Consider the following 27,428-nt stretch of genomic DNA (forward strand, 5'->3'; position numbering starts at 1 on the left):
AATCTGGAAGTTTAAGCAGCTGGAAATTATGGCCTTTTGATATGGTAGAGGCCATTCACATCTGATTTACATTTGGGCTTAGACTTTAAATGCTTGCCTTCGCATGGATTTAGTTCTTCTTCAGTATAAAATTGAGTAAGAGGAACTACTTGAATTGAAATAAGACCAAAACAAAAATGTAAACAAAAGCTAAAAACTACCCATAACTAAATCAATAGCAATATGGTTATTTTTTCAGTTTCATTTCCCAACACATACACTCCCGTTTCCTCAAGCACAGGACTGCACTTCGAGGGGGAAATGCTGAAGTGCCACTGGCCTAGCTGATCATTTCTTGATGAATTCTGCGTTTTCAGAGGATCTGGAAAAGCAGCTGAATTTCAGCTCTGTTGAAATGTGTGTCTTGCTGGCTAAACGCTCCATGAAAAAGACCCTTCCCATATTTTTTGCATACCTCGCTAAGAACATCAGCACTCATAGATTTGACAAAAATAACAACAAGGAAAGACAGTTTGTAGTAAAAGCACACAATGCGCCAATTTGGAGCTGGTGAAAGGTGTCAGATGCACTTTCCGGTAAAACACAGCAGCCTCTATGTATATTCAGTCCTTGAGAACACCAGTTGTGATGGTTGTTGATGGACTGAGGACTGAATCTTACTCTCCAACGGCTACTGAGCAGCTGGCTGGCTGGAAATGATGTTTAGGCACTACTGACTTGCAGGGGATTGGAGCCAGCCTTGTAGAAGCAGAAGACACTCTGTCAGTGCCAATCCCCACAATCATCTAGTCCTTTGGAGTTTGCTTTTTTTCCTTTTTTTTTTTTCCCCACATTAGCCAGAAGCAGTGTGGCTAAATACATCTTGAAACAGGAAAAAAGTCTGACCCCGTGTTACTCAAAAAAGTGGTGTGGTTTGTCTTTTCTATTTTTTTAATTGCAAAGCTTTGACCATTTTTAATTAAATGTGCTCTGCCTGCCTCATCCCTACTTCAAGCTAATATGCTCTAAAATGCTTCTCTGGCTTAGTACAGCTCTTTTTAGCTGCTGATTTTGGTAAGCATCTTATTAATTGCCTGCTTGACGTGGGTGGTGGAGCTTCGTCTCCGAGTCTTGCCCTGCACCATCTTTCGACGCCGTACCTCACGACAGAGCTCATAGAAGGCCTCCATAATGTTGCCCTCTCCTGTGCAAGCAGAGCACTCATAAAAAGCACATGCTAGTTCTGTGGCCAGCTTTTCACCTTCCTCTGTGCTGACCTGCCTGGAGTGATCCAAGTCTGCTTTGTTCCCCACCAGAATCAGGGTGACATTTTTGGGTTTTTTAACTTCATCCAACAAGTTCTTAAGTGGCAGCACTTCCTCAAAGCTGCCTCTGTCTGTGATGTCGTAAACCAGCACGAAGCCTTCACCCCATCGCACATGTCCTTCTTTCTGAATAGCATCCTCCTGTTTTGAAAAGACAGACACCAGCCTTAGGAATTTGATTTATGAAGAAGACACCAGGCCTTCAGATAGATGTTGATCCTCCAAAGCCTGCAAAGCTATGTACATCTGCTTTATTTTATGCACATCTTTTTTATCACGTAGCACAGGAGATCTACCAGAGTGTCATGGGCTGCCTGTGGGCAGGCTGGTAGCAGGCAGTTGGAACAGGGTCTCTGGTGGATGATATCCAGCACATGAACTGCACAGGACTGCAGCGTGAGCATCTGCCATGCTTTGAAAGGAAGGGGAACCTGGCTATGGTAAAACTGCTCTTTGCTTTGATGGGAATCATTGACTGAGGCTGTCAGGCCTCATCACTTGACTGTAGAAATAGACTGTGACTTCATACATAATAATAACATGTTGTTGGGTTGGCCCTGAGCCAAGGAATGAGAACAAAATCATTTTAATCCCAGAGTAAACCCTGAGTTTGTTTGTTCTTCCAGTGCTTGAAAACTCTAAGCAGGGTCCCTTGCAGAAGGGTCTGGATTTAGCATGCTGGGGCCAGCAGCAAACTGATGGTGGTGGAGGGGGAGGTCTGCTCAGAAGCAAATCTCTGTCCCCACAAGCAGAGCACACCTGCCACCCACCACACTGCTGTCACCACTGCACTCCCCTTCCCTGCTGTCTGTCTGAGCCAAGGTATTGGATAATAGTACATGTACCCACGCACCTGACCAGCTGTATCTAGTATCTCCATGGAAACCACTTCATCATCAATGGTAGCTTGGTGACGATATGTAGACTCTAAAATAAGAACACATTTGGTGAAATGTATTAAAAGAAGGTAACTCTTTTGTGTCTTACAGCTACCCCAGCACAAGACCTGAGACATGACATACAGCTTCACTAAAGTTTATTTGTTGGAGCTCTTGCAGCCATTCCAGAGCACACCCAAGTCTTCCTTTCTACAGTGGTGACTATTTTACCTCTCCCCATATGGCACAACTCTTTCTTCCCCACGTCTTATACCTACAAAGGGCTGTGCCTGTGGATGCTGCACTCTGCACCCAACAAAAGGGCAGAGTTTCCTGCGGCAAAGAGCTCTGCAAGGCTGCAGCCCATTTTTCTTGTTTGCTCATAGGGAAGGCTCCCACCCATGAAACACAAATACTGCTGTTCTCAAAGTAGTCAGCTCAAAAGACCGTCACTGCGTAGCTTGAAGACTGACAAGATCAAAAACAGTATAGTTGCAGATCAGGGAACCTAACCACTAAGCTCAGGCCTTATACTGCGATAAAATTACAGAACAGTTAGCTATTTTAGGAATGTCTCTTCGAAACACGCTGAAATCATCACATTCCTCTCTTCTAGCAAGGGCTCAAGCAGTGATTTCCCTGTGTATGATTTATAAGGATAACCAGTGGGCACCAAGCATTCACCTATACTACAGGCAGAAAAGGAACCTATTTATTGTGTCCCATGTTCTAGAACCAGGCAACTAATCAGAATGCTAATGACAAAAGGGCTTGTTTTAATGAGCTGATAAGTTAAATTTGATAGCATTTGACCTAAAACTTGGAAAATTATCTGTACTAACCTTTGGATTTATTACTGTTGCTAGCTCACAGATGTCCTATATCAAAAGGCAAATGCGTACGCTCTAAGACTGCGGCCAGTGACTACGTACGTTTTGCATTGTCAGAGACACAGTTATTTTATTTGGTGCAAATCTCCTCAATAGGAAGGAAGGATATCTTTAAGAAAACACATTTCTTGAATTTGAACTTCTGAAAGGGCTCGTGTTTGGTGAATGCCTTTTTTCGTTACATACTTGCATGTAATGACACCTCTTCAATAGTGATGAATGTTTCAATGCTGTCAGTGCTGCAAACACTCTCTTCCCAAACCAAAAATGTCACTTCCCTCCTGTGCCACCTTAATTGCTTTAAGAAGCACAGCTGCCTCTAACAGGGACAAATGGCCAATTTAATTAGGCAGATGGCAAGCAATCTTGCTGCAGGGTTTCAGGCAATGAAGACCAGGGATTTTTAAGGCTGTAAATACCCCTTCTGCTTAGTGTTGCAAGGCTTTTGAAGAAGTTGGAGTTCCACTTTTGTGATCCTGAGGCTACACCCACACCGCAGAGTAAGATTCAGCTGAGTCTCTCAGTGGTGTGTCTTACCTGTCCCTTCTGCACGCCCTCCTAGCTGCAGCAAACCCCCCAGGGGAACAGAAAAGGCAGGAGCTCTAGTTTGGTGTGGAAGCTGCAATGATGCACCTTCAGCAAGTTACTTCAGTGGCTAAAATGCTTGGTGCCAAGCTGGGGCTCCCTGTGTAGCATTCCGCATCCAAGGTCACATAAGATCTATGCTTTGTTTCTGTGGGGGAGAGTGCTGTGAAGAAGAGGTGGCTCTCTGATTGAGTAATGTCATATTAGCTCCTTACTTCTTTAGGCCTTGCAATGCTTAAATGCCTTCAACCATCTGGCCCTGCTCGAAAAGTAACTGTTGAGAATCGGTCCACACAACTTGAAAAAGCGCTCATCCAACCATGTTTGCAGCGTATCTGTGAAATGTCCTCCTTAGGAGGCAGAGTGTGGTAGGCCATACGGCTCTCCCCTGTGAAATGGGAGAATAAATCTCAAGGAGTAGACTTATGCTCACTGTGGAAAAACAGCATGGTTCTTAAATGATACCCAAGTTCTCAAAATAGGAATCTGGCAGCACTTTATGTTGCAAGTTTAACTCACTTTGGCTGCTCATGTTGGGATGGAATTTGATCCTGGACGAGTAGCACTGATTTGGGTCAGATTAGCGTAAATATATCTTAGTAAATGTGTTTCTGTTCCCGTGCTTTGGAATGTGTGGTAGCTGGGTGAATTTTAATGAGGAGTGTAAAACAGCTGGATGCTTAAAGCAATTTTTGGTGTAATCACAGACACAGTTTCTCCTTCAAGGGAACAGAAGCATTTGAAGAATGTGGTTGTCTTGTAAGTTATAAGCACTGAAGTTGTGATTTCCAGTCTGTTCACATCAATCCCACGGTACTTCACAAATGCATTGCCTGGCTTCGGAATTTATTAATATCATTTTCCCTGTGACACTTTGCTTTATGAGACATGCATCTAGAGAAAAATACGATGATTTCAGATGCCTGCTGGATCCCTAACTGAAACTATCGACGATGCAGATGTCTGTGTTTCAGCTAAGCACCCTTGAGTCCTATTAGGGTGGATGAAGTAAAATAGGTGCTGGATATAGCTTGTCTGATCTCTCTCCTGGGATGAATCACACCTCAAAAGCACTGAGAAGTCTAAAATTGGTCAGATTAATCCAGGCTGTAAATGTCTTATCCATGCATTGCCATGGTCAAGTAAAAAGAGCAAAGTATAACACTGTGTGCTGGCAGCCCTCCTGATATAGGCTCCCAAAATGACTATAGGCAACTTTCTGAGCTTCAGGATATAATTTGCACCAGGTGATGCCTATATATTATATCTACAGCTACCTGGCTAAAACCTCATAGGTAGAAAAGCAACCTTAGAGCTGTGTTTTACTCTTCGTAGACTCAGTGTCAAAACTGCTAGCCTCAAAGCAGAGTGAGGGAGCTGCTGCTGCTGACCAAGCCATGGTGTGCCTGACGCTGTCTGTGCTGTGGAAATAGTCACATCTGGTCGTTCACTCTGTTTCAATGTAAGTAAATCTGACCTGTTCCTGTTGGTTTGGAGGTGTGCTATTCTTCTAAATACACAAGATCAAAGGTGCTGATAGAGTGTGGCTTTGGAAACTGATGTCAGATTTCAAGGTCCCACTCTTGGTTCTGAGAGTCCCATCATTTGAAAAATTTAAGTTTATTCCGGAAACATTTAGAGCTGTCAAAAGGCCTGAGAAACATGTTGGAAAGTGGTAGCGGTTGGTTTAAGTCTATAATACACTGCCACAATAATTCATTAATAGGAACTGGATAAAATTTTCAAATGACCACAGCTGCTGAATAATTATGGAAATAATGATTTGGCGACAAAAAAAATTAAAAAACTCCCCTGGGCCTTTCTATGTTGGTTGATAAGCATGTTACAAATCTCCCTGTTCTTCTGAAAAATATGACTTTAAAAAATGAAGAAAAAAACCCCGTGAAACATATGGAGAAAACTTTGAAGGCACACGATCCACAGACTGTCCATGGATATGATGTTCAGTCACAGTTTGACCACATCACATCGTTGCGCTATGCTTATTGTGACACATTTAATAGAGTTTTGGCCTCTTAGACTTAGTCATTTACCAAACCTGTATGTCCAGGACTATCCTGATCTATTGAATATATCTGTTATAGAAGATTATATTTTCTAGAGAAAAGCTACTATCTGAGAAGTAATTGCTAGATCTTGGTCTATTTGCAGTGATGTAAAGATCTGTTTTCAGTACTTGTTTATTTTGAACAGGCAATTTATATCAGGGATATGTCACAGCTCTGGGAGGAAATATTTGCATCAGAAAGGTTTATTGCTTGAGGGAAAACACTTGTAGTAGGAGTTGGCAAATCAGCTGAGATGGGACAATGACACACACCATTTTACACGTAAATTTGAGGAACAGCCTGGTCTCTTTTGTTTGCTTTCAAGTACAGAGGGACACAAACTTTGGTTCCATTCAGAATTTTAGTTGATTTTGGTCAAGAAAGGTTAATAAAACAGGGACATACAAAAACGCTCTAAAGAAACTTTGGTCTCATGGTGGCTTTCAGCCAGTTGGATCTGAGAACCGCAAGAGACCTAGAGAAAGAGCTTTTGTGTAATAACTACAGCTGAATTTCCAGACCAAAAACTACAGCTAATACGCATGAACTTCTAAGTTATGGTTAAAGTCTTGTTTGATGGCAATGCAGCAGTATGTTTAAGAGACTAAAATGTCTCATCATTATTTCTGATTACATAATAAAGCTGGTTTTTTTTTAATTCAACAAACTCCCTTAGACTTCTGCAATCTTTGCTATCCATCAGGATGGCACCTGTCTCTATCACGAGAGAACAGTGACTCTGACAGCCCATGGGGAAAACAGTTTACCTGATTTACTAACCCTGGTGATGTTTGGTATGTTCTCTAGAGACTTCTTTCAGCCTGGCTTTGTAAAATCTGACCCCCTCCGCATTTCCTTGCTGCTTCAGGAACTTTTCACCTTTTAGAAAGCCCTGTAAGTTGAATGTACTTTCCTGACTCAATGCCTCCTGCCTTCTTCCTTCCCCCACCCCAGCCCTTCTCAAAATCCAGCTGAATGTATTTTTTTCTTGCTTGAATCTTACTTACTCCATCCATTATTTACGTTACAGGAGGGTTTTTGTTCTGCAGCCATCAGTGGTTTTACAGTAACCACAGTACTGCCCTTGTGTATTTACAATATATTTCTAATGCTAATGCAGTATATCCTCACGTCTTTTTATTAACTGATATTACAGACTCAAAGACAAGCATAGGTGGGTTATTTATCAATAATACCATCAAATGATATGCCATTGTTATGGCAATTGTTATTGTCATGTGTAAAAGAAGAAAAAGTAGTAAAAAGAAAATTACTGAAAGGAAACTGTGACTCTGACAGCTCTGATGGTTGGACTTGGACTCTTCAGTGTCCTAAGTGTTTCTGCACATGTAACCCCAAGAGTCTGGAAATACAGAAGGAAAAGTTCCAGGAGGTTGTACAATACCTGTGATGTGCTTTGTATGTATGACTATCACACTACATGAACATTCACGTCAAGCTACAAATTTAAACCAAAATGTGTATGAAAGAAGAAGGTATTTGTTTGTGGTGATATTTAATTCAACTCTAGGGACTCTGGCCTGCACATACAGTCTGCTGTTGTGAATACTGCTTTTGGGATTGATACGATGATGTGCAAAGGAGTTTCTTTTCTAACTTCATCTTTGTCTCTTTTGGCTGCCTTCTACAAGGCTGCATTTGCTGTGATGCAAAGAAACCAGCTACTGCAGTATGAAATATGGAGAACAAATTCAGAAGAAATGAAGCTTCATTAGGTGTGCTGCTTAGTGAGCAGTTTGGTTTTTACCACGTTTTCCTGTTTTTAATGAAGTGGGAAGGAAACTAGATGGCTAGTGCATGCGTAGCCCCAATAGACTATAAAGTTGTCATCTTGCTGTGAAAGGATCTGTTGCATCCCCCAAATTTGCTTTTTAGGTAGAACACGTGGGAGATAGATAGATAGATAGATAGATAGATAGATAGATAGAAAACTAGTCTACAGAAGAGCATTTTTTCTTAATGCATTGATATTTTCAATAAATAACACTTTGGCCTCCAGCTAGAAATCCTGTAACACAGTCTTCTCGAAGATACTTATTAAAATAATGGGAAATAAATAATGGGAAATAAAAATATGTCTATTTGTTGGCTTCTGCTGCATATGATTTTTCTCCTGCATGTGAAGACTGGGTTTCTTTTGAGGAGAAGGGGAGTGGTGTTACACTTCTTTTCCTATAGGTTCTGTCCTCATCCAGCTTTTGCTGAGATAGGCAGAGAAAACATGTATGGATACCTGGGGACTGGATTTGTTAAAGCATGATAAAGCAATATGAACAAAGCCAGAGCAGTGCTAACTAGTAGGGAGTAAGCTTCAAGGCTTTAAACTGGTTTTTTTTCTTTTTTTTTTAATTTTCTGGTTTAATTTTGCCAACAACACTAAGCAGAGGCATTAGTTTCTGGTGGGAATTATGCTCACGACAAGTCTGAGTCTAAATCAACCATATTTTGCAACACACTTTTGTTTGATTGTGGCAAGAAGTCCTTGTTAGCGAAGCTGTGAGTTTCACCTTATTTCTGCCAATATAAATGAAAACTAACCAGTGAAACTTTTCTCACACCTAAAACAAGCAAAACAAAAGCTTGCTCTCCTGAAGGCGCAAAAGCAAACACTGGCAATTTCTGCTCATCTGGAGAACATTTCAGAATATGATGAGCAAGAAAATTAGGGGCAAAATATTTTGCAGCTGTAGCTACAGCAAGAACAGCCACTGCTATTCCTGATTTTTGCTGTCTGTTGAGCTACTGTAAAATGGCAATATTTTTATTACTGGCATCAGGAATATCTTCATCTTGAGACTCATATGAAAGAAAACAAACCACATTTTCAGATAACTGCTTCCCCTGTTATTTTAAGCATCTTCCTCTGCTGCTCTCAATTACAATTTCATCATTTCAAGTCTCTGAGCATTTCAGAAGCCAGTGTTGGGGGTTTAATGTGCTCTAGGCTATACCAGTCCATTTCCCCACAAACACCTCAGAGAAATCAGAAATGCTTCCACGGTTCATTGCCATAAAGCATTCAGTATAAATTCCTACTGCTGAGGAGTATAGTAAAAATGATATAACGTATTAAATGTATATCAAGTTAAATAATGTTTCTACTGTTTTGAAGGGAGGGGAAAAACAGAAGCCCAGGAAGTTCCCTAGCAAGGCACAATCTGGACTATTGAGGACCGAATCTGTTAAGCACTGAGGCAGAAGGAATGAGTAATTTTGTTAATAAAAATTGAGGATACTAATGGCTAGAGTCTGGCATGAAAATAAGGCTGTTTTCCAGCAAAGTATGAAGCATATACATATTTGTCATGGTACTCCCTGAAACACAGGTTGGCAGCTGTTCCTCATAGCCCCAGGTTGGCTACCATTACATCTCACTTTGGCTGAAAGCCCATACTGGACCACATATGTTATTTCTAGCTTGTGCTTGGATAAGCTGTAGTTGTCAACATGGGTGTTCAGATGAAATATCCAGAAGGTGAAGTTCTGCAAGATGATGGCAGAACTCTCTCCTCTTTTGCTCACTATGGAAAATGGTTATTTTTAATCATAAGCATGTTGATGATTTGGTCTATGGCACTGTGTAGACTGCAGTATCCTGTTGTGCGGCAGGAGGAGAGGGCTGGGAGGGGAGGCTTCCCCAGGCTGCCTTCCTCCTGGGGCTGCTGGTCTGCCAACCTTTACACCCTAGGGCTGAAGGGACCATCAGTTAATGATTTATTAACACTTAGTTTAGTATGGGCTCATTTGTTAAAAGTTCTGTCTGCTGTCTGGGCAGTTTCTCTCTCGGCTGTGCTGCTGGGAATTAGTATTTTTATGGTAGAGGCAGGCAGTAAGCCTTCAGGAGTATTAAGACAAACTTGCTGAGTGAGCCACGAGTCAAGAAAACTAGAAATCTACAATATACAAAGACATGTGTTTCTTCAACTTGAGATCTGCAGCAGTGAAAGCAATCCTGGAGATGAAAAGTTTGTATTCAGACGGTGTTCCAGCTGTCCAGACAATGTGTTAGCTGGATAAACCAGAGAGCAAAGACAGTCCTCGAGAACTGTATTTCGACCCAAGGATCTGAGCTCTTTTTCATGGCTGCATTGGCACAAAGTTAGCCCAGAAAGATAGTTCTTGCATCCTCTCTTGCTAAACTATTCTTAGTGAGGTCTTGGTACCCGCAGCTAAGCTGTTTCTGTTTCTCAACCATTTTCATGGAAGCTGGTTTGGGTATATTCCCACTCTGCTCTGTTGTTTATGTTGTTTATACAGATCTGTATGTATCAGGTGCAGAAAAGAAACTCGGGCTAGCAATATTTGCTAGGGTTGTAATGTTAATTACATTATGTATGATATCTGTAAACTTCCCTTCTGGTCCCATTCTACTAACAGAACCCCCAGCTACAGATGTGGTTATATAGGCAAAACTACTCTTCTAATGCAGAAATAACCTTCCTTGCAACAAGCTTTCCAATGGGAAAAGCCTCCTTGCCAATATAAACAATACCTTCACAAAGCGATTTCTGCTGATCTTGCCACAGTGGTGAAATTTTTAAGTCTTGAGCTGGTCTACAGGATATGAAGTTCTCTGCTGTGAGATAATTCAGGGCACTAACAGAAGTGTGTCTCCCTCCCTCAGGTGCATGTTTACCTAGTGTAACTTTCTGCAGTCCTTTGGCTGTTTCATGTTATGCTGGAGAAGAACATGCTATCATGGGCCTTTCATAATCAACTTAGTGGGACCGCAATTTGTATCACCTTATCTCCTATCATTGCTGCTTTACTGATGCCTACACATTTTACCTATGTTTGATGGTGTCTTATGGGCTGTCTGTATGTTGCATTATGTTTATAGAAACACCAACTTATTTTTTTCCCCCCTCCCAGCTGAAAAACAGTGAACAAAAATCTGAGTGACTTAAAGAAATTGTGACATAGTTGGAAGAAACTCTTTAAAAATACCCCTATTAATCTAGCAGTCCTTGCAAAATTATAGTTTTTCTTAAGACTCATGTTTCTTTATGCTCCTTCAAAGTAATGAATAGTCTTTTCTCTGTTGCATTCAAATTAAATAAACTCCTATGCTTTCTGTCTCTTTGCCTTCATAGATGGTCCAGTCTGTCACGCACTGTTCTACTGATTACCTGCTCAGAGAGAGTTTTCCTTTCAGAGGATTGGCAAAGTTGTATGAAATATGTGAACAACTAGAGAAAGACATCCAGGGGTAGTGCAAGAAAGCCAACTGACTTTTAGAAAGGTCAATAAAAATATCAACTCCTTGGTTGCCATTATTTTTGTAACCAGACTTTTGTTTAAAATTCAGTCTTTGGAGAAAGGCTTGGTGTTTCTGTGCACCTTTGATACGAATGTCTTAAAGTTACTTAAAGGGTTTACAACTCTCCTATGAGTTGAAGGATTTTATAGGTGTGAAGCAGCAGCAGAGAGACTGCAGGGAACAAATCAGACAGAATCAAGAAATGATGTGAGGAACCTGTCTCCTGTGCTTCCCTGGGGTTTTATTTGTTTGGTTTTCTTCCCTATACAGCAAAAATGGTTGTTTTAAGTCTCTGTACCTCAAAACACCTGATTCTCCCAACTGTACGTAAAAATGTTCATTCACAACCAGTTACACAATCCAGTTCATAATCCCCTCTTCTTTTAATCTTGGATATCCCAGCTCTGTTTCTAGTGAGGTAAATTGTCCTGATTATGGTAGAACAATGAGTATGTTCTCAGTGAAATACTGCAAAATCCATTTTAAAAAGCCGCCACTTAGCCATAGCTATGGTGAATTTTCTTCTTCTATCATTTGATCCAGGACATTGTCCCTGCCCATCATGGTTTATGGAGACAGGTAATTTGCTGTTGCTCGTGAAGTATTCTGCAGGCCATCAGTGCTGTCCGTCTACTGCTGTGATGACTCTTTGGGCTTCCTCCTCCCTTTTTTGCTCATTCTGCTCCCCCCCCCCCAAAAGCTTGACGAGTTCCCTTGATGATTTACTGATTCAGCATCTCCAATTTTAAAATCAATTAAGTATCATTTGTTTGATTGCAAACCACAATATCTGTCCATCAGGTGAGAGCACCCTAAATTCCAGGCACTGCCACTGGCTCGCAGGGGACATTGCTGAGATCCGGGCTGTTGTTTCTATTTACTAGCACTGAGGAGAGCAGCTACTCACAGCAGCCTTGAAAATCCTGATGTGAAGCCCCGGGTCACTGAGGTCCATGGAGTCCTGCATTCAGGCCAAGAGTTCACCCACAGAGGGTAGGTGGCCAAATAACGGTCTTTGCACCCAGCCTTGAAGCTCCTTCCCGTAGACCATGCCCACCCCCGGGACGATGTGTTGGGTGGCCTTGCCAGCCACCAAAAGCCAACCCCCCTGGGATGCCTTGGGGTGGGGTTGGCCGGCGGGTGTCGCGTATTCATTCGCTTCCGGTTCTGCGGCAGCAGTGAGGTGGTCGAGCCCCGAGAGAACCACCTGCAGCGGCGCTGCCGCGAGGGCGGCTGCTCGCGGGCTGCCAGCCCGCCCCGAGCCCGGGCGCCTGGCTGGCAGGCAAATTGTCAGCTTGCCTTCCTGGCAAGCGCCGCTGCAACGGCACACGGCAATGCTTGTTTTCGTGCTGCTCAACGCAGCCAAACGGAAATATGGCACAAATTTCCAGGGCTGTATTAAACCCACCGCGGACAGGCCGCGTGCGCTTGCGAAGCGCTTTTATGCTGTGGCTTCAGCAGTGCCCTAGCCAGGCCAAGTGTTTTTAGGCCTTCTAACACCACGCTGAATTTGCTTATTAGTTTGCGAGTTGTGTCCTGTTTAAAAACATAGAAACGTTAGTGAATTTGGGTGAAATTCATGGGGTAACCCGATCCCCTTTCTCAGTACATATTTAATGAGCTAAAGACGTCTAAGTTTAATGTTGAATTAATATATTTAATATTTTAGAAAACAACTGTATGTCTTTTTTTTTAAGTACGGTTCCAGCCTATTTCTACAGAGAACTCTTTCATGGAACCTTCTAATTTTGCTGCACATGTGGGATAGTTGTGTGACTTAGTGTAAATAAAGATTGAAAGTGGAAACTCGTTTGCCTTGATAATGCCAGATAACCACTTAGCCGGATTAGGTGCTTTAAAGAAAACAACACAAACAAACAAAAAACCCACGCCAAGGTGGTGACAGCGACTCGCCAGTTTAGCAGAAATGATGGAGAAGGGAGGGCTGACAGTTAACGCTCCCCAGAAAATGACCTTTGCTGCAGCTGTTACCCCTTGGCTGAGAACAGTAAAATAAAAAGCACAGTGACGTGTACTTGTGCGAAGATGCAGCTGTCCTACCGAGGCTTGCGCAGATCCAACATCATGCACAAAGGTGTCAGAGCTGCAAAGCCCTGACTTCAGCAGCAGCTCCACGTGCCAAAGCTTGCAAGGTTCAGTGATGCTCCTCCCGCCAGAAAACGTTATTTTGTGTTTTCTAATTTGGCTCCTGGAGACAGAGCAATATATCCAGATGCTGCTAAAAATATGGTCCTTCATTTTCTTCTGGCAGGTTACAGTAGTACAGAATATTTATAAGGTGTGTTTTTTCCTTTCCAGGTAAAATGTGCCAGCCTTGAAATAAAAGAGGACAAGGTTTTTTACCCTGATGCTTAGTTTAGGGTAATGTTGAATTTCCATCATGTCTTGTACAGCTTGGTGAAAGCTTTCCTAAAAATAGGAATTATCTGGGGATTCCTTGCGTCAGAGGGCTAATGGGTGGTTGAAAAGTTGAGATAAGAAATAAACTATGAATATGACATTTTTGTCACAGCCTCAGTGATTTTTGGCAAAACCTCATGTTGCTTAGTAGCTAGACAGATCTGTTTTACTCCTGCCCTTTCAAAATTACTTGACAGAGCTACATATTCTCCCTGTAGGGCAAATGGGTCTCACTGACACAACTTAAACTTTTTATATTGGTAGAATATATAGATATCCCTTTTCCCACCCAACAGCTAGTAAGAACTTACAGGATACTTAACTGGTAAGACGAAATTAACCTGTTCAGCTAAAAGTTCTCAGTAAATTCAGCTCAGTGATGTTTACAGGTAACTGGCCACTAAATCGCCACAGGATGATCATGATAAAGACAGAAATGGGTTCTTTAAAGCACTGTTTCTCAAAGTTTTTGAAGGTACGGTGCCTATCTGACTGATCTCGAGGGGTCTGAATAGTAGTTAGAATTTCAGGAGATTTTTCTTCTAACACGTCAGAGCTTCCTTTGAATCCTGTTGTGATCCATAGTTTGAAAAAACAGTACTTTAAAAACCACTCTCTGGTGGGCAGCTTCCACCAGCGATTGCTGTGATTAAGAAATAATGTATTGATAATAGTTTATTCGTTTTTGCATTTCTCAAACCTTTTCCTCTGAGCAACTTAAAGTACTTCGCTTCATAATAACTGTAATACATGATTTAAGCTGTTATCCTCTAAACTGAACGAGAACGTAAAATTCAGTAAGTCAGAAGAGATTTAATTTTTGTTTTATTGAGGTAGGACTCTTCTCTGTGAAAGCTTGGCGTGTTGCAAACAGAAGATGATTAGATGTCTGAGGGGCATGGTTAATTTGCAGTTGTATTCATTGGTAAAACAGAAACAAATGTCAAGTCTTGTACACCAAAAAGGACATAGTGTCTTCATAATGGGGCAAAAAATAATAAACCTTGCAGCTTGCTAATAACTTAGTTTGTGTGCTTAAACAAGGCAACAAGGATACTTTTGCATGAGTGTCCCTGTAAGACATTAATGAACTTCGACTACACCGATACAAAACACTTTACATACTTCTTCTATTGTCAAGTTCTTGAAATGATATATTAGTGATAGAGATGTGAAGTCATCCTAATAATACTAATAAAACATTATACTGAACATCCCACCGTGCAGTAGAAGACAGGTGACATGTAATTCACTGAGGAATATATTGATATTAGCAGATAAGAGAACGTATTTGAGTTCAGGTTGTTCTGAGAATTATTTTCCCAGGGTGAGATTTCTGATATCTGTCATTTCTTCATCCTACCAGATGACAATACTTAGTATGATATTGGATACTTTGCTCTGTTGAAAGGGCTGCCCGGGTTGTGCAATAGTGTATTAAACTTGCATCGTTGTGCATGTTTATGGCGCTCTCAATTTCCTTAGTATGACTCTTAGAGAAAGAACCCTAACAAAGAAATAGGTATTTAACTGCATGATCTGTATTTGAGCCTCTGAAGAAAGGTTAGGAAGGAGATGGCAATAAACTGTAGAAGAAAAGGAAATTTCCCAGCCCCTTACTTGATGTGCAAATCACTTAGTCCTGAGGTTTTGAAGGTGCCTTCTAAGACGTCAATGCCTCATCTCAGACTTCTTGGCCCGGATTTTCCCTGTTGCAGAGCATTCAAATATATGCTAACTTAGGAAATACTAAGAAATTGGACCTTGGCCTAAATTTTCAAGCAAGGCCTCTAATACAGAACAACTGTTTGACAGGTGGGGTTTTTTTGAGATGTCTGTGCCAGCTTCTCAAAAGTGCCAGACCCAACACAGCTAAGTGGGAGCAGTGGAGGAGACGTGTCCCACCTGATGACTGGTGTCCCTATCTGGTCACCCAAAAAGTGAGATGCGCTGTATGTTTGAAAGTAAGGACAAAAAACTTACTTACCTAAGGGTAGGCGTGTTGACTGCAAGTACTTATAAAGTTTTTCCCCTTGAATTTTTGAGATCTGTATCCCAGACATCTTATCCTCTAGCAGATGATGTTTGGGTTATCCAAAAGCAGAAAACTAATTGCACACTACATAATTTTCAGAGTGAAATACTAATGCAATTGCTTTCAATGCAATTTCATTCCCACTGACTTCTGTGTGGGCAGAAATGTGCCTCATGTATTAATTCTGCTTTTGTTTGAGTGCGCCACTGCTGCTCTATTCTGCCATCTTAGGTAATAACTTCTTCCAGCTTTAAATGACCACAGAGAAGTTTTTTTACAGCAAATGTAAAGGTTGACTGAGGCTTGGAATTTTACCTCTATGACTTTCCATTACTTCAGCCGTGCTATTATATACAGCATACCATGTATACAGAATAAAATGCAACCTACCAAGCGTCGGGTCATACTCCCAGATGAACCGTTTGGTCAGGAAGCGTACAACAAGAGCTGGAGGAACAAAAAGATTCCAGGTGAGATGCACAAGTCATCAACTCACCTGGTTTTTAAAGATTTCCCAGCAAACTTTTCTGTGTGAATGGGCATGTTAGCAGCTCCCCTGGACTGTGAGCAGAACTCAGCTTTGCTTATTGTGGCTGCTGAGACATTTTCACTGTTTATGGCCCACTTTACACTTTTGGAGGGGAGAAACAAAATGAAAAAAACCCCAAACTCTTTACAGCATTAATCATTTACCCATGTACCAGTGCAGGACAAAGAATACCTGGAGGTTTTCGATGGTAGTCTCTAACATTTTTCCACTCGTTTTTTTATGTTTGATTACAATAGCTTGTACCATTAAAAAGTGAAACCAACCCCATTTACAGTGCTATAAGCAGATGACCTTTGAAAAAACACAGTATTTTGGATGCTTTAGATTTCCCATAACCAGTGGAAAAAGGGTTGGCAGTTTTTGAACCAGGATCCTTTGAAGCTTCAAAACTAAGGGTGTTCAAAATAATTTAGTTCTTGAAAACTTTCCCTTCAGAATTTAAACCTTGTAAGGTAAACATATAATTGTCTAAATAGCTTACTTCTGTATTTTGGCATGCCTGCCTTGCAACAATTTATCTTCGATGTTTTGCCTACTTGTCACTTGAAGCAATCAGTTATACTGTTTTAAACCAATGGTCAACAAATGCTATTAATGAATTTGCAGAAGTAGAAATAAAGCTTCAGATTTTGGACCACTGGATAACTAGTTCTCAGTTTCAATTTATGGGCTAAGATCTTGCTACTTATGTTCTTTATATATAATTTTTTTCAATTTCCCTCCACCCCCTTTAAAAACAACCTATATAGGTTTTGTCAGGATATTATGTTCTAATTTAAAACTAAGCAGTGCCTTGAACTTCTAGTGGTTTAAACAAAGCATTCACCACCGCCAACTATTCAAAACCCTTTCTGCATTTCCAAAATGGAGCTGGAGGTACCACTGCACTAGCTATGATTGTAGTGACATTAGGAAAGTTTTCCTTGTCATCAGCCCTACAGGATTGTTCCATTCTTCTTTCAGTTGCAGACGGACAGCAAAAGGTGACAGATAAACCCAATTCTTATCCTTTTCAAAACTAAAGCCATGAGAATGCCCCACATCCCAGATTTCTGTGCCCAAGGGTAGGACAAGGCAACACTCTGCAGAATATATATAATTAAGCTTTACTTAATTGGAACTTATTTTTTAAGTACAATCAGAACATCAGTTTTCAGAAAGATTTAACTATGCCTCACAGTTCGAGGGGTAATAAGAAGCTGATCCTTAGGAAATGAGATCACTACATAAGAAGAAATTTTAAATTGGTGTTATTTTAAGTTTCTATTTTCCTTAGGAAATCCTATTTTTTTTTTTTTTAGCCTGTGCAGAAATGCTGTCCTTGGCCCTCAGAATGAATGTGGCAATTCTTAGCCAAAGTAACTTTTCAAGTTGTAGTCCTAACATGGATGTCATTATACTACAAGAAGATCTCTGTGCAGCTTATTTTCCATCCATGATGATGTCTGCGCCAGGACCTTTTTCCCCATGTTTTATCTCAGCTGGAATAGCTTAAACAACTTGATGTTTCAAAAGTTTGGCCATGACTCTTCTTTAATTGCTAGTAAAATACAGAGCCTGTTTGGGGTTTTTTTGTTGTTGTTGTGGGGTTTTTTCCCCTCTTTTTTCCATTTTGACTGGGGAAGTGATGCAAGATAAAAGTTCTCCTGACATGCTTTTGGAAGACTCCTTACCATCTTCTTTTTCAAGCACAGATTTAAAAAATGCTGTCTTCCTTCACAGCTGTACTCTGAAGGAGCAGCAGTGATGTGCTACCTGTGTTGCAGAGCCTTATCCTGAGCCTGTGCTTGGACGCGGAGCAGCTAATGGAGAGAGAGATAAGGCAGAAGAGAGTGGGGGAACCCGTCCAGCTACTTTCATATTTAAACAGAGTCCGCTTAGCTATGATAACCTTGTACTTGTAGACGGAAATTGCTGGAGCAGAGGGTTAAAGTGATGAAGGGGACTGGAAGAAAGTCTGTCAAACGCTAATGTCTGAGACAGGTGATTGACAGAGAGCAGCAGCTCTGAAGGAAAAGAGGGAGAAGAGCTGATTTTGGAGGTAGCCCAAATGAAGGATCTGAGAAGGTGACAAGCGGTAAGAAGGAAAGGTGGAACTGGACCGGAGCTGCTGAGACGAGCCCGGGGGAGGAGAGGCACAGCTATGCACACGGGATGAAGTGGTACCACCACTGAGTGCTACGGAGGTGAAGCATTAGAGATCACAGCCGTAAGCTCCGGTGAGGAGGGACAAAGCAGGTTGCATCTGTCTCCAGCAGGGAGGCCTGTATGCAGAAATAACAGATAATCACATACGCAGGAGGGAGCTGAAGAGAAGAAAGGAAGGGCGGGAGGCGGCTGCCACGCATGGGGCCGGGTGGCAGCTACCCTCCCTCGCTGGCGGGGCTCAGCGGGGAGCACGGCAAGCCCAGCCAGCCGCTCGCTGGGCACTGCCGGTAGTAAAGTACTTGCAGAAGCTTGCTTGGGCCCGGTGAAGGGAAGGAAACACCGGCTCAGCACAACCCCAGGCGAGTGGGAAAGCGTCAGCTTCAGAGCCGTGCGCTCGTGCCAGCGCTGGGGGCACGCACACTCGGGGCCGTGCGGAGCTGCTACTCCTGCAGGGCTGGCTCTGACCAACCTCCCCGCTTCCAGCCCGGTCGATTCCCTCAAAATACTTCTGTTCTCCTTCACAGCAATGGTCACAGCCCATCCTACAGAGCTTTTCAATTCCAGCTGTTTTTGCGAGTCTGAAGATTAGCAGCTGCATTTCACAGATGGAGAAGGTGAGGTGCTCTTGATCCAGCGCTTGTCCTGTTCGTAACTATCGCAAACTATGTTGGGTGGGAAGCGTCTTCACTTTCGCTTCATATGGGGTGCTTAGCAGCTGGGCCCCTGACATCCAGTTGAGTATTAAAAGAATGTATGTGGCTTTGCTACCTGAAAATAGTCAATGAAAGGAGAGCGGGGAAGGGCATCCAGGTGCTTGGGCTGTCAGCACGGAGACCAGCTTGCTGGCTCACGCCGCCTGCCCTAGCGATGATCCCCCTGGAGCGGGGGTGTTACTGTGGAGCCATTTTGTGTTGAGCTCACTTACCGCCAGCTTCCGTCACCTTTTAACAAAATAACTTCTGCCAGCAGAAGAATCAGAAGCGAGGACATTAGGAATTCACTACACTTAAGAGATGCAGCGTTCGGATTTCTGCCGTGGGCATAAAAGATGCTTCGGGAAAAGCAGTAAGTTTCCCCGCGTCCTTAGCGATGCTGCACACAAAGAGTTGAGATGGGCATGACTTCCTTCTCACCTTAGCAAAGGTCTGTGCACCCTGTTTGACTCATCAGCCTTATTTAGGCATGCTTAACTCTAATACTAATAATGAGCCAAAAATAACCTAACACACTAAAAAAAAAAAAATAATCCAAATACTGGCTTTTTATTCAAAATAACATTGAGGTTGAGAATGTCTGAAACTCATTATTTTCTGGTTAAATTAGGTGATTAATTCCAACGTTCATATTAAAATGACCATTTCCAGTGCTCGTCCCCAAAGAAGATGAAATGCATTTTGAAGCAGGCAAGATTGGGACTGATGCAGTACCTAACAGGAGTGAATTTCACGGTCGTCCACTGAGGCTAGCCCAGGCCCTTTCCCGAACACTTACTGCTTGTGAAATACAAGATTTTGCTGGCTTAGAAGGAAAGAATCTCCAACAAACTGCAATTTGGATTCCCGCTGTGTTTTTTGGAGACATGACCATTACCTAAGGGAATTGATGTAATGTCCCAGCAAAGGAAGAACAGACTCATGTCTCTTTCTGCCTTTCCTTACACCCTCACTTCCAAGTCAGCTGTTTTGTACAGGGTTTAAATTAGGGTAGAACTTGGCCCAGAACTTTCATTCACTCATGTTTAAACCTTCTGCCTTAGAAGTTATTCTTGGAGAAGAAACAGAACTATCTGTCAAACACATTTGCAGTGTAACTTCACTGAAAACAATGAAGTTATATCAGGAATTAACTTGGCATATAAACTGAGATTATCAACCACATAATTAATCAATTTATTTGGGACTTGTATGGCTGAGTCCCTTACTCAGCTTTAAAAATCTCAGTCCATATCTTTTGGAACTTTTTTTTTTTGGTGGTGTTTTGCGTCTTGCTTTAGATCTTTGTTTGGATTTAGTAACATATAAATGCTCTGGCTAAATTTACAATCTGCCTGAACACGTATCTTCATTAACTTGTTATCGTTCCAGCTTATATGAGCTGAGCTTTTGGAGGAAGAATGGAAGCAGGGTTTTATTTGAAAAACACCCTCCTTCCCCAAAAGCTACAGAGTTCAAAGTTATTCTAAGAAAAATAACAGTTCTCTGCAGTGAAATAACTGTACGATGACTCTTTTATGCCATGAGAATTTCCAGCTATAAAAGTGTTCTGCAAGTAGTCCCATTATTTAACGTATCAACAAGTCCATTCCTGGTGCCATGATGATATGTCATCAGTAAACCGTATTTGGCAGGAGACACCGGAGTGGTTAAAACCAGAGGCTGTAATGATCAAAAGGCACTTTCACAAACCAAGTATTTTGTTTTTTGTAAAACGTATATTTTTGTTAGAGAGTTCATCCCCCATTCACCCTCTCAGAGGCCCCTCACATGTTGGAATTTCAGCCCACTTGGAGCACGTGGCATCAGCCTGCAGGATGGCTCTGCCACGGGATTCCTGCAACGCGCTGCCTCCTTAAACAGCTCCATGTCCAGCTTCGGGAAGTAACGCTTTGTTCGAAAGCCACCACCAATTTAATTTCCTCCTGAAAGTGCAGGTCTGTGAGGGAGGAGTGGGGGACAAGGTATAGACTAAGGCAGAGTCATGTTCTGATCCTGGTATGTGACGGATGGGAACACGCAGTCATCGCTTCTGGCTCTGCGTCCGTGGGCCTGGGTTTGACTCAGTTTTGACAGAATCTCTGGCAATTCAGTGATGTGGGGAGATGAGCGGTGAGTGAGACATCAACAGGAGGATTTCTGTGCCGTTCCTGCTTTCTTGGTTCGTTCACTGTGTTCGCTTCTGATGCTGAGACCTAACATGCTTGTAGTAGACTAGACGGAAAATTTGATGGAGCAAAATGAGATCGGGGGCGGGGAGGAAGAAAAGAAGAACTGTACCAAGTATAAAAAAATGGTCTGTTTTACACTGCCTTGCTGTCTCAAATTCTGCATATTTTACGCATTTTTTAATCACTGTCTTAAACAGTGAAGTGTTCAGAGAAATTACTGTGTATGTTTGTACGGGGTTTTTTTCTGTAACAACACAGCGAGGTCCTCCACTGACTGATGATATAAGAAGTATATATACTTTTGTATATAAGTATCAATGAAATATAAATTTCAAAAGTATATATACTTTTTAATATACTTATATATGCTGTCTAACAGTATATATATAACAGTGTATATACATACACCATATAATAGTAAATACAGACTAGGATTGACCAGCTACTTGATGAAATGTATTGCTCTTGCCTTGCAGGAGGTTATGGGGCTCAGTGTAATGTAAGCCTTTTTTCTTCAGCGGTAATGGTATGGGCTTCAGTTCTGTGGACCCAAATCTGAGCATCAAAAATGGTTCAAATGTCTTTTTGTTCCTGTGGGATATAAAGGGACTGGAATACCTGTCTCAAATCTCTATCTTAATCCCCACAGCAAGATCACGGACCAAACCAACATCCCATGTCCAAGTATTTCAAAAACACTAGCGTCCTTTCAAGTGTAAAAATTAAGCACGGCATATTGGATTTAACTTTACAGTAAATAATATTTTACATGCTGAATATACACACAGCAGGACTCCAAAGACTGTTTCAGATGCTAATTCTGTAGGTTGATCAATTAGATGTCAATAACTGATGTTCTTTTGACAAGTTGTTTGGAAGGACCATGCTACTGTGGAAGAGACAGAGACCATAGTCCTACGCATCTGTGTTTTTTAGCAGTCTTCATCAGGATTTTCATCCTTCGGCTGACAAAACGTCAGTGTAATTAGTGTCATTTTTAAAATCACTGCCACTTTTCAGTTTCTACTACAAACTTTTGGGGAGTATTTCTTTTGTTAGTGGCATTTTCAGTTTCTCTCAGATGTAACTGCATTTTACTGCTGTGGGAAGTACCTGATTTTAGGAACTTTCAAGTGGAAAGGGTCTGGAGAGAAGTAACTCGTTTCAAGGAGCTCATCTGAAACTCTGGCAGACCATAGCATGGGATATTTACTAATTTCATCTCAACGGTCTAATAGCAAACTGGAGGGAAGCACTACAACAGATTATTTTGCAAGCACTTTTTAATCGCAAGGAATGAAGTAAATAATACCTCGTGCTTTTATCAGAGCATGCACATTAGTTTACCTCTGCCACCACTGAAAATTAACGTAAAAATCATTGACTTCAGTGCAACGAAACCAATGCTTGCGGGTGCTCAACGGAAAGGTGTGCCGTTTCCCGACTTGCACGAGGGTAATTGCTCTACCTATGTCCACGCTTATTCCCAGGGGTGAGTGTTTACCCAGCACCCTGCTCCCTGCGTGCTTCTGCTCTCCTGCTCGCCAACCAGACAATGTGTGGGCTGGCCAGGCTTCGGGGCACTCCCTGCCTGCGTACGCCCGGGGATGGGGTCTTGTGGGTGCTCCAGCTCTTCTGCAACATCTAGCTGTGCCCGGTCCTGCTTTCGTAGGCTTGCAGCTTTTGCACAAATTGGGTGAGCTGTCAGGGAATTGCCTGTATCTCCCTTCACTGACAGAGATGTCTGGCCCCAGGTTAGAGGCAAAATTTGCCATTACTCGGAGACTGGGGAGAAAGTAATCTTGGCACAGGTGTGTCAGTGGAACGAAGGCCACTTCCTTATTCAGTACTTAATGCAGAAAATAGAGGAGTGGTTTGTCAAAATCTTTGATTATAACCACATCCTACTGTTAATAGCAGGAAGTGTTTCTTGTCTTGCTCCTGGCATGGTAATTTCACAATAAAAGAACCTCTCGGTATATTCATCTGGAATAGTCTACTGTGAATGTCACAAAATACACGGTATAATAGTCATTCATCTCATCGCCACTGAACGGGAGGATTTTAGTAGCAATGTTCTGCCCATTGCCTTCAACACTGGAGGCATTTTTTTTTTTTTTTACAACGGTTGCTGTATATGGAATACAAGCAGGAGGCTTAATTTACATTACGTTTTCCAGCTTCATAATATATTCTTCCAATATAAGGTTGTTTATTTCACAGGTCTCCTCTCATATAAAAGATAAAGTATCAGACTGGCGTGTCTAATGGTTCTGATCATTTGAGGAACGCAGTGTGTAATATCCAAACTTCTACCGTTTCTCCTCTCCTGACTCCGTTGTACAAGTTGTTATGTCGGCCCTTTGTGAAGACTAAACTTTCTGGTGTGCTATTACTAACACATATGGTTTTCCAAAACATAGTTAATGGTAACACCTCCAGATGTTTGTGTGTCTGAGACAGAGTATATTTGTGATCGGGCTGCAGAGCGAGTCTTCAGATGAAATCACACAACTAATTGTTGCTTTTCTAGATGACTGACACAGGTAAGGTTTGACTTTGTACGCTGTTTTGAAAGACACAGGGCAAAGTAAAGTAGAATAGGATTCTCGGTATAAAACTTTGACATAAACCCACCCCCCCATCTCAAGGTGAAAAATAAAAAAAGTTTGATTTATTTGAGATTTATTTATTTATTCTTGGCCACCTGGGCTCACTGCTGGCTCATGTTCAGCCGGCTGTCAACCAGCACCCCGAGGTCCTTTTCTGCCAGGCAGCTCTCCAGCCACTCCTCCCCAAGCCTGTAGCGTTGCATGGGGTTGTTGTGACCCAAGTGCAGGACCCGGCACTTGGCCCTATTAAACCACATACAGTTGACTTCTGCCCATCGATCCAGCCTGTCCAGATCCCTCTGCAGAGCCCTCCTACCCTCCAGCAGATCAACACTCCTGCCCAACTTGGTGTCATCTGCAAACTTACTGAGGGAGCACTCGATTCCCTCATCCAGATCCTCTATAAAGCTATTGAACAAGACCGGCCCCAGAACCGAGCCCTGGGTGCCAGCTGAATCTAACTCCGATCACCACAACTCTCTGGGCTCAGCCATCCAGCCAGTTCCTCACCTAGCGAAGAGTAAACCTGTCTAAGCCACGAGCCGCCAGTTTCTCCAGGAGAATGCTGTGGGAGACACTGTCAAAGGCTTTACTAAAGTCCAGGTAGACAACATCCACAGCCTTTCCCTCATCCACTAGGCGGGTCACCTGGTCATAGAAGGAGATCAGGTTGGTCAAGCAGGACCTGCCTTTCATGAACCCATGCTGGCTGAGCCTGATCCCTTGGTTGTCCTGCACATGCCCTGTGAGCACTCTCAAGACCAACTGCTCCATGATCTTCCCCGGTATGGAGGTCAGGCTGACAGGTCTGTAGTTCCCAGGATCCTCCCTCTGGCCTTTCTTGTAGATGGGCGTCACATTGGGAAGCCTCCAGTCTTTTGGGACCTTCTCCAGATCTCTCAGTACCCTCAGGTGGATCCCATCAGGCCCCATAGACTTGTGGGTGTCCAGGTGGCTTAACATGTCCTTAACTGCTTCCTCCTGGATTATGGGTGGGTTATTGTGCTCTCCATCCCCATCTTCCAGCTCAGGGGGCTGAATACCCTGCGGATACCTGGACTGGCTATTAAAGACTGAGGCAAAGAAGGCATTAAGTACCTCAGCCTTGTCCTCATCCTTGGAGACAATGTTCCCCGCCATGTTCAGTAGGGGATGGAGATTCTCCTTGCCTCTCTTTTTGTTGTTAATATATTTGTAAAAACATTTTTTGTTATCCTTTACGACGGTGGCCAGACTGAGCTCTAGCTGGTCTTTTGCCTTTCGAATTTTGTCCCTGCTTGACCTAACAAGATCCTTGTACTCTTCGTGAGTTGCCTGCCCCTTCTTCCAGAGGTGATAAACTCTCCTCTTTTCCCTGAGTCCCAGCAAAATCTCCCTGTTCAGCCAGGCCGGTCGCCTTCCCCGCCAGCTCTTCTTACGGCACATGGGGACTGCCTGCTCCTGTGCCTTTAAGATTTCCTTCTTGAAGACTGTCCAGTCTTTCTGTGGAAGGAAGCTAGTTTTTTAGATTTCTCTTTCAAAGGAAATGCCTGAACACCCCACCATTTATTTTCAAAGAATCTGCAATTTAGGAAATGCAGATTTAAAACAAACCAACCATGTTGGTTTTGGCTGGTATAGAGTTAATTTTCTTCATAGTAGCTAGTGTGGGGCTAGGTTTTGGATTTGTGCTGAAAACAGTGTTGATAATTCAGAGGTGTTTTAGTTACTGCTTACACAGAGTCGAGGCCTTTTCTGCTCCTCACCCCACCCCACCAGCGAGGAGGCTGGGGGTGCACAAGGAGTTGGGAGGGGCATGGCTGGGACAGCTGGCCCCAACTGACCACAGGGATATCCCATACCATATGATGTCATGCTCAGCATGTAAAGCTGGGGGAAGAAGAAGGAAGAGGGGGACGTTCGGAGTTATTTGTCTTCCGAAGTAACTGTCATGTGTTGTGGAGCCCGGCTTTCCCAGAGATGGCTGAACGCCTGCCTGCCCATGGGAAGTGGTGAATGAATTGCTTGTTTTGCTTTGCTTGCGTGCGCAGCTTTTGTGTTCCATATTAAACCATTTTTATCTCAACCCACAAGTTTTCTCATTTTTACTCTTCTGATTCTCTCTCCCATTCCATGGGTGGGGGAGTGAGCGAGCAGCTGCGTGGGGCTTAGTTGCCAGCTGGGGTTAAACCATGACACCAACCCAACCTTAGTAGCTTCCATTTTGTTCTTTTATTCACTGCAGTGTTTTTTTGTATTGCACTGGAGAATTCTGTGGGACTGAACTGTGGGTTTTTTAACAAGATGCCACTGCTACAAGGAGATGGCAAAGGCACACTTTTCTGGGCTGTAGCATCCACCAGCTACTCAGCTTCAGCTGATCTGTTTGTACCAAAAGGGTTCAAAGTTGATTTTGTTCTGCTGGTGCAGCCTGTCTAAAGGTGCAGGCAACGTGAGTTACTTGGGAGGCACTCCTGAAAGGAAGGGCTGGCTGGCCATTTGGGGGATGCCCTCAGCTGCTCCTAGGATGTCGTGGAGCTCCTGCCTCATCCCCTGCCAGTCCAGAGAGAGGAACATGCATGAGCACAGAAGGAAGCAGCAGCCAGTGCAGATGCAGAAATTTCTCCAACAAAGCGAAAAGCCAGTTCTGTGTGACCCCTTGGTCAGCGTAGGGACTGGTCCACAAGGCCCAGCTGTTCTGCAAGAGCATCTGGGCTGCCAGCAGCAACCTGGCCGTAAATCCTTACTCCCCTCCCAGGGGAGGCTGCTGGTAAGGAGCTCAGTGAACCAATTTGGCTCATGCTGGGGTTCGTGCTTGACAGTTTTGGGAGCTGGCTGGTGTTTCACCATCCTACTGACTGCTGTTCTTGCTAGGAGCAAAAGACATTTTGTTTCACGTGGTATGTCCTGGTCTGACAAACCCATTCTGGACAGCCGCAACATACGCTTTTGCTGCTAGGCTGGAGGATTAGTGTAACTCTAAATGCTTAAGAATAGGGTTTTATTAGGCCCTGGTGTGTCAGCCTGAATGAGAGGACAGTCAGCATACTGTGAGCAAGGCCACTGGCTTTAATGCTGGGTCACTGCCAGTATTTATAATCTTCATGATGGCAAAAAGTACCTTTGTGAAAGTGCCTTGCTGTCCTGCCGTTTCTCTAAGTCTGTATAGATCAGCACAAATGGTAACTAGAAAAGGCATAAAGTGTACCACCTTCGCTCCTTCGCCTTAGAAACCCAGTGATGTAAAGGGATACAGAGCTCCTTATTTCATTTTCGTAGGCAGCACTGGTTGTTTCTGCGTGGTCAGTCTGAACAGATTATTTATCACTCTCTTCTCAGCCTGACTGTAATAATTTTCTCATCTTATTTTAAGTCTGTGTATACTTTATCAGATGAGACTACAGCTCACATCGAATGAAAAACAAGCTGTTCCCTGGCTTTTTCTGTTATGTGCTTCATTTCTTTCACATGCACACCCTGGCTTTCTGGGTTTGGCTCCATGGAAACATCAGATAACCTGGAAAAACTTTACACTGCAATTACAATCCAGCTGGAGTAGGATATATGGGAAAATCTTGAAAGATCATATGTCCCGTGCAATTTCCAGCTTTCTTTGACAAAGGACCTTAGATGAACACTAGAATGTTCATATCAGCCCTATTGACTGATTTGTGGCTCATCGATCAATAGATGCATGCCTGTAAGCTGCTTGCGTCACAGGGAAATGAAGGATTAGGCAACAAAATACATTTAAAACTGACTCATGGATTTTTCATGATCCTCTTTTTTTTT

At 42.8% G+C, this 27,428-nt stretch overlaps 1 protein-coding gene across 2 annotated transcripts in view; it reads right to left on the bottom strand.

The window, feature by feature from the left end:
* Positions 1 to 564: 564 nt before the first annotated feature.
* The window catches only part of RERG (RAS like estrogen regulated growth inhibitor), a gene marked incomplete at its 5' end in the record, with an annotated part of 106,267 nt that continues 79,403 nt past the window's right edge, over positions 565 to 27,428 (bottom strand). The window contains 3 exons of one of the 2 annotated variants that reach the window (XM_082014483.1): positions 565 to 1,445; positions 2,158 to 2,231; positions 15,854 to 15,910. In XM_082014483.1, coding sequence (XP_081870609.1) covers positions 1,038 to 1,445; positions 2,158 to 2,231; positions 15,854 to 15,910 — 539 coding nt within the window. In that variant the 3' untranslated portion in view covers positions 565 to 1,037. The remainder of the gene's footprint in view (positions 1,446 to 2,157; positions 2,232 to 15,853; positions 15,911 to 27,428) is intronic. The other variant, XM_082014484.1, reaches the window with a different exon arrangement.

The sequence above is a fragment of the Phaethon aethereus genome (assembly GCF_964289735.1).
Source record: "Phaethon aethereus genome assembly, chromosome: 1".
Taxonomy (NCBI): Eukaryota; Metazoa; Chordata; class Aves; order Phaethontiformes; family Phaethontidae; genus Phaethon; species Phaethon aethereus.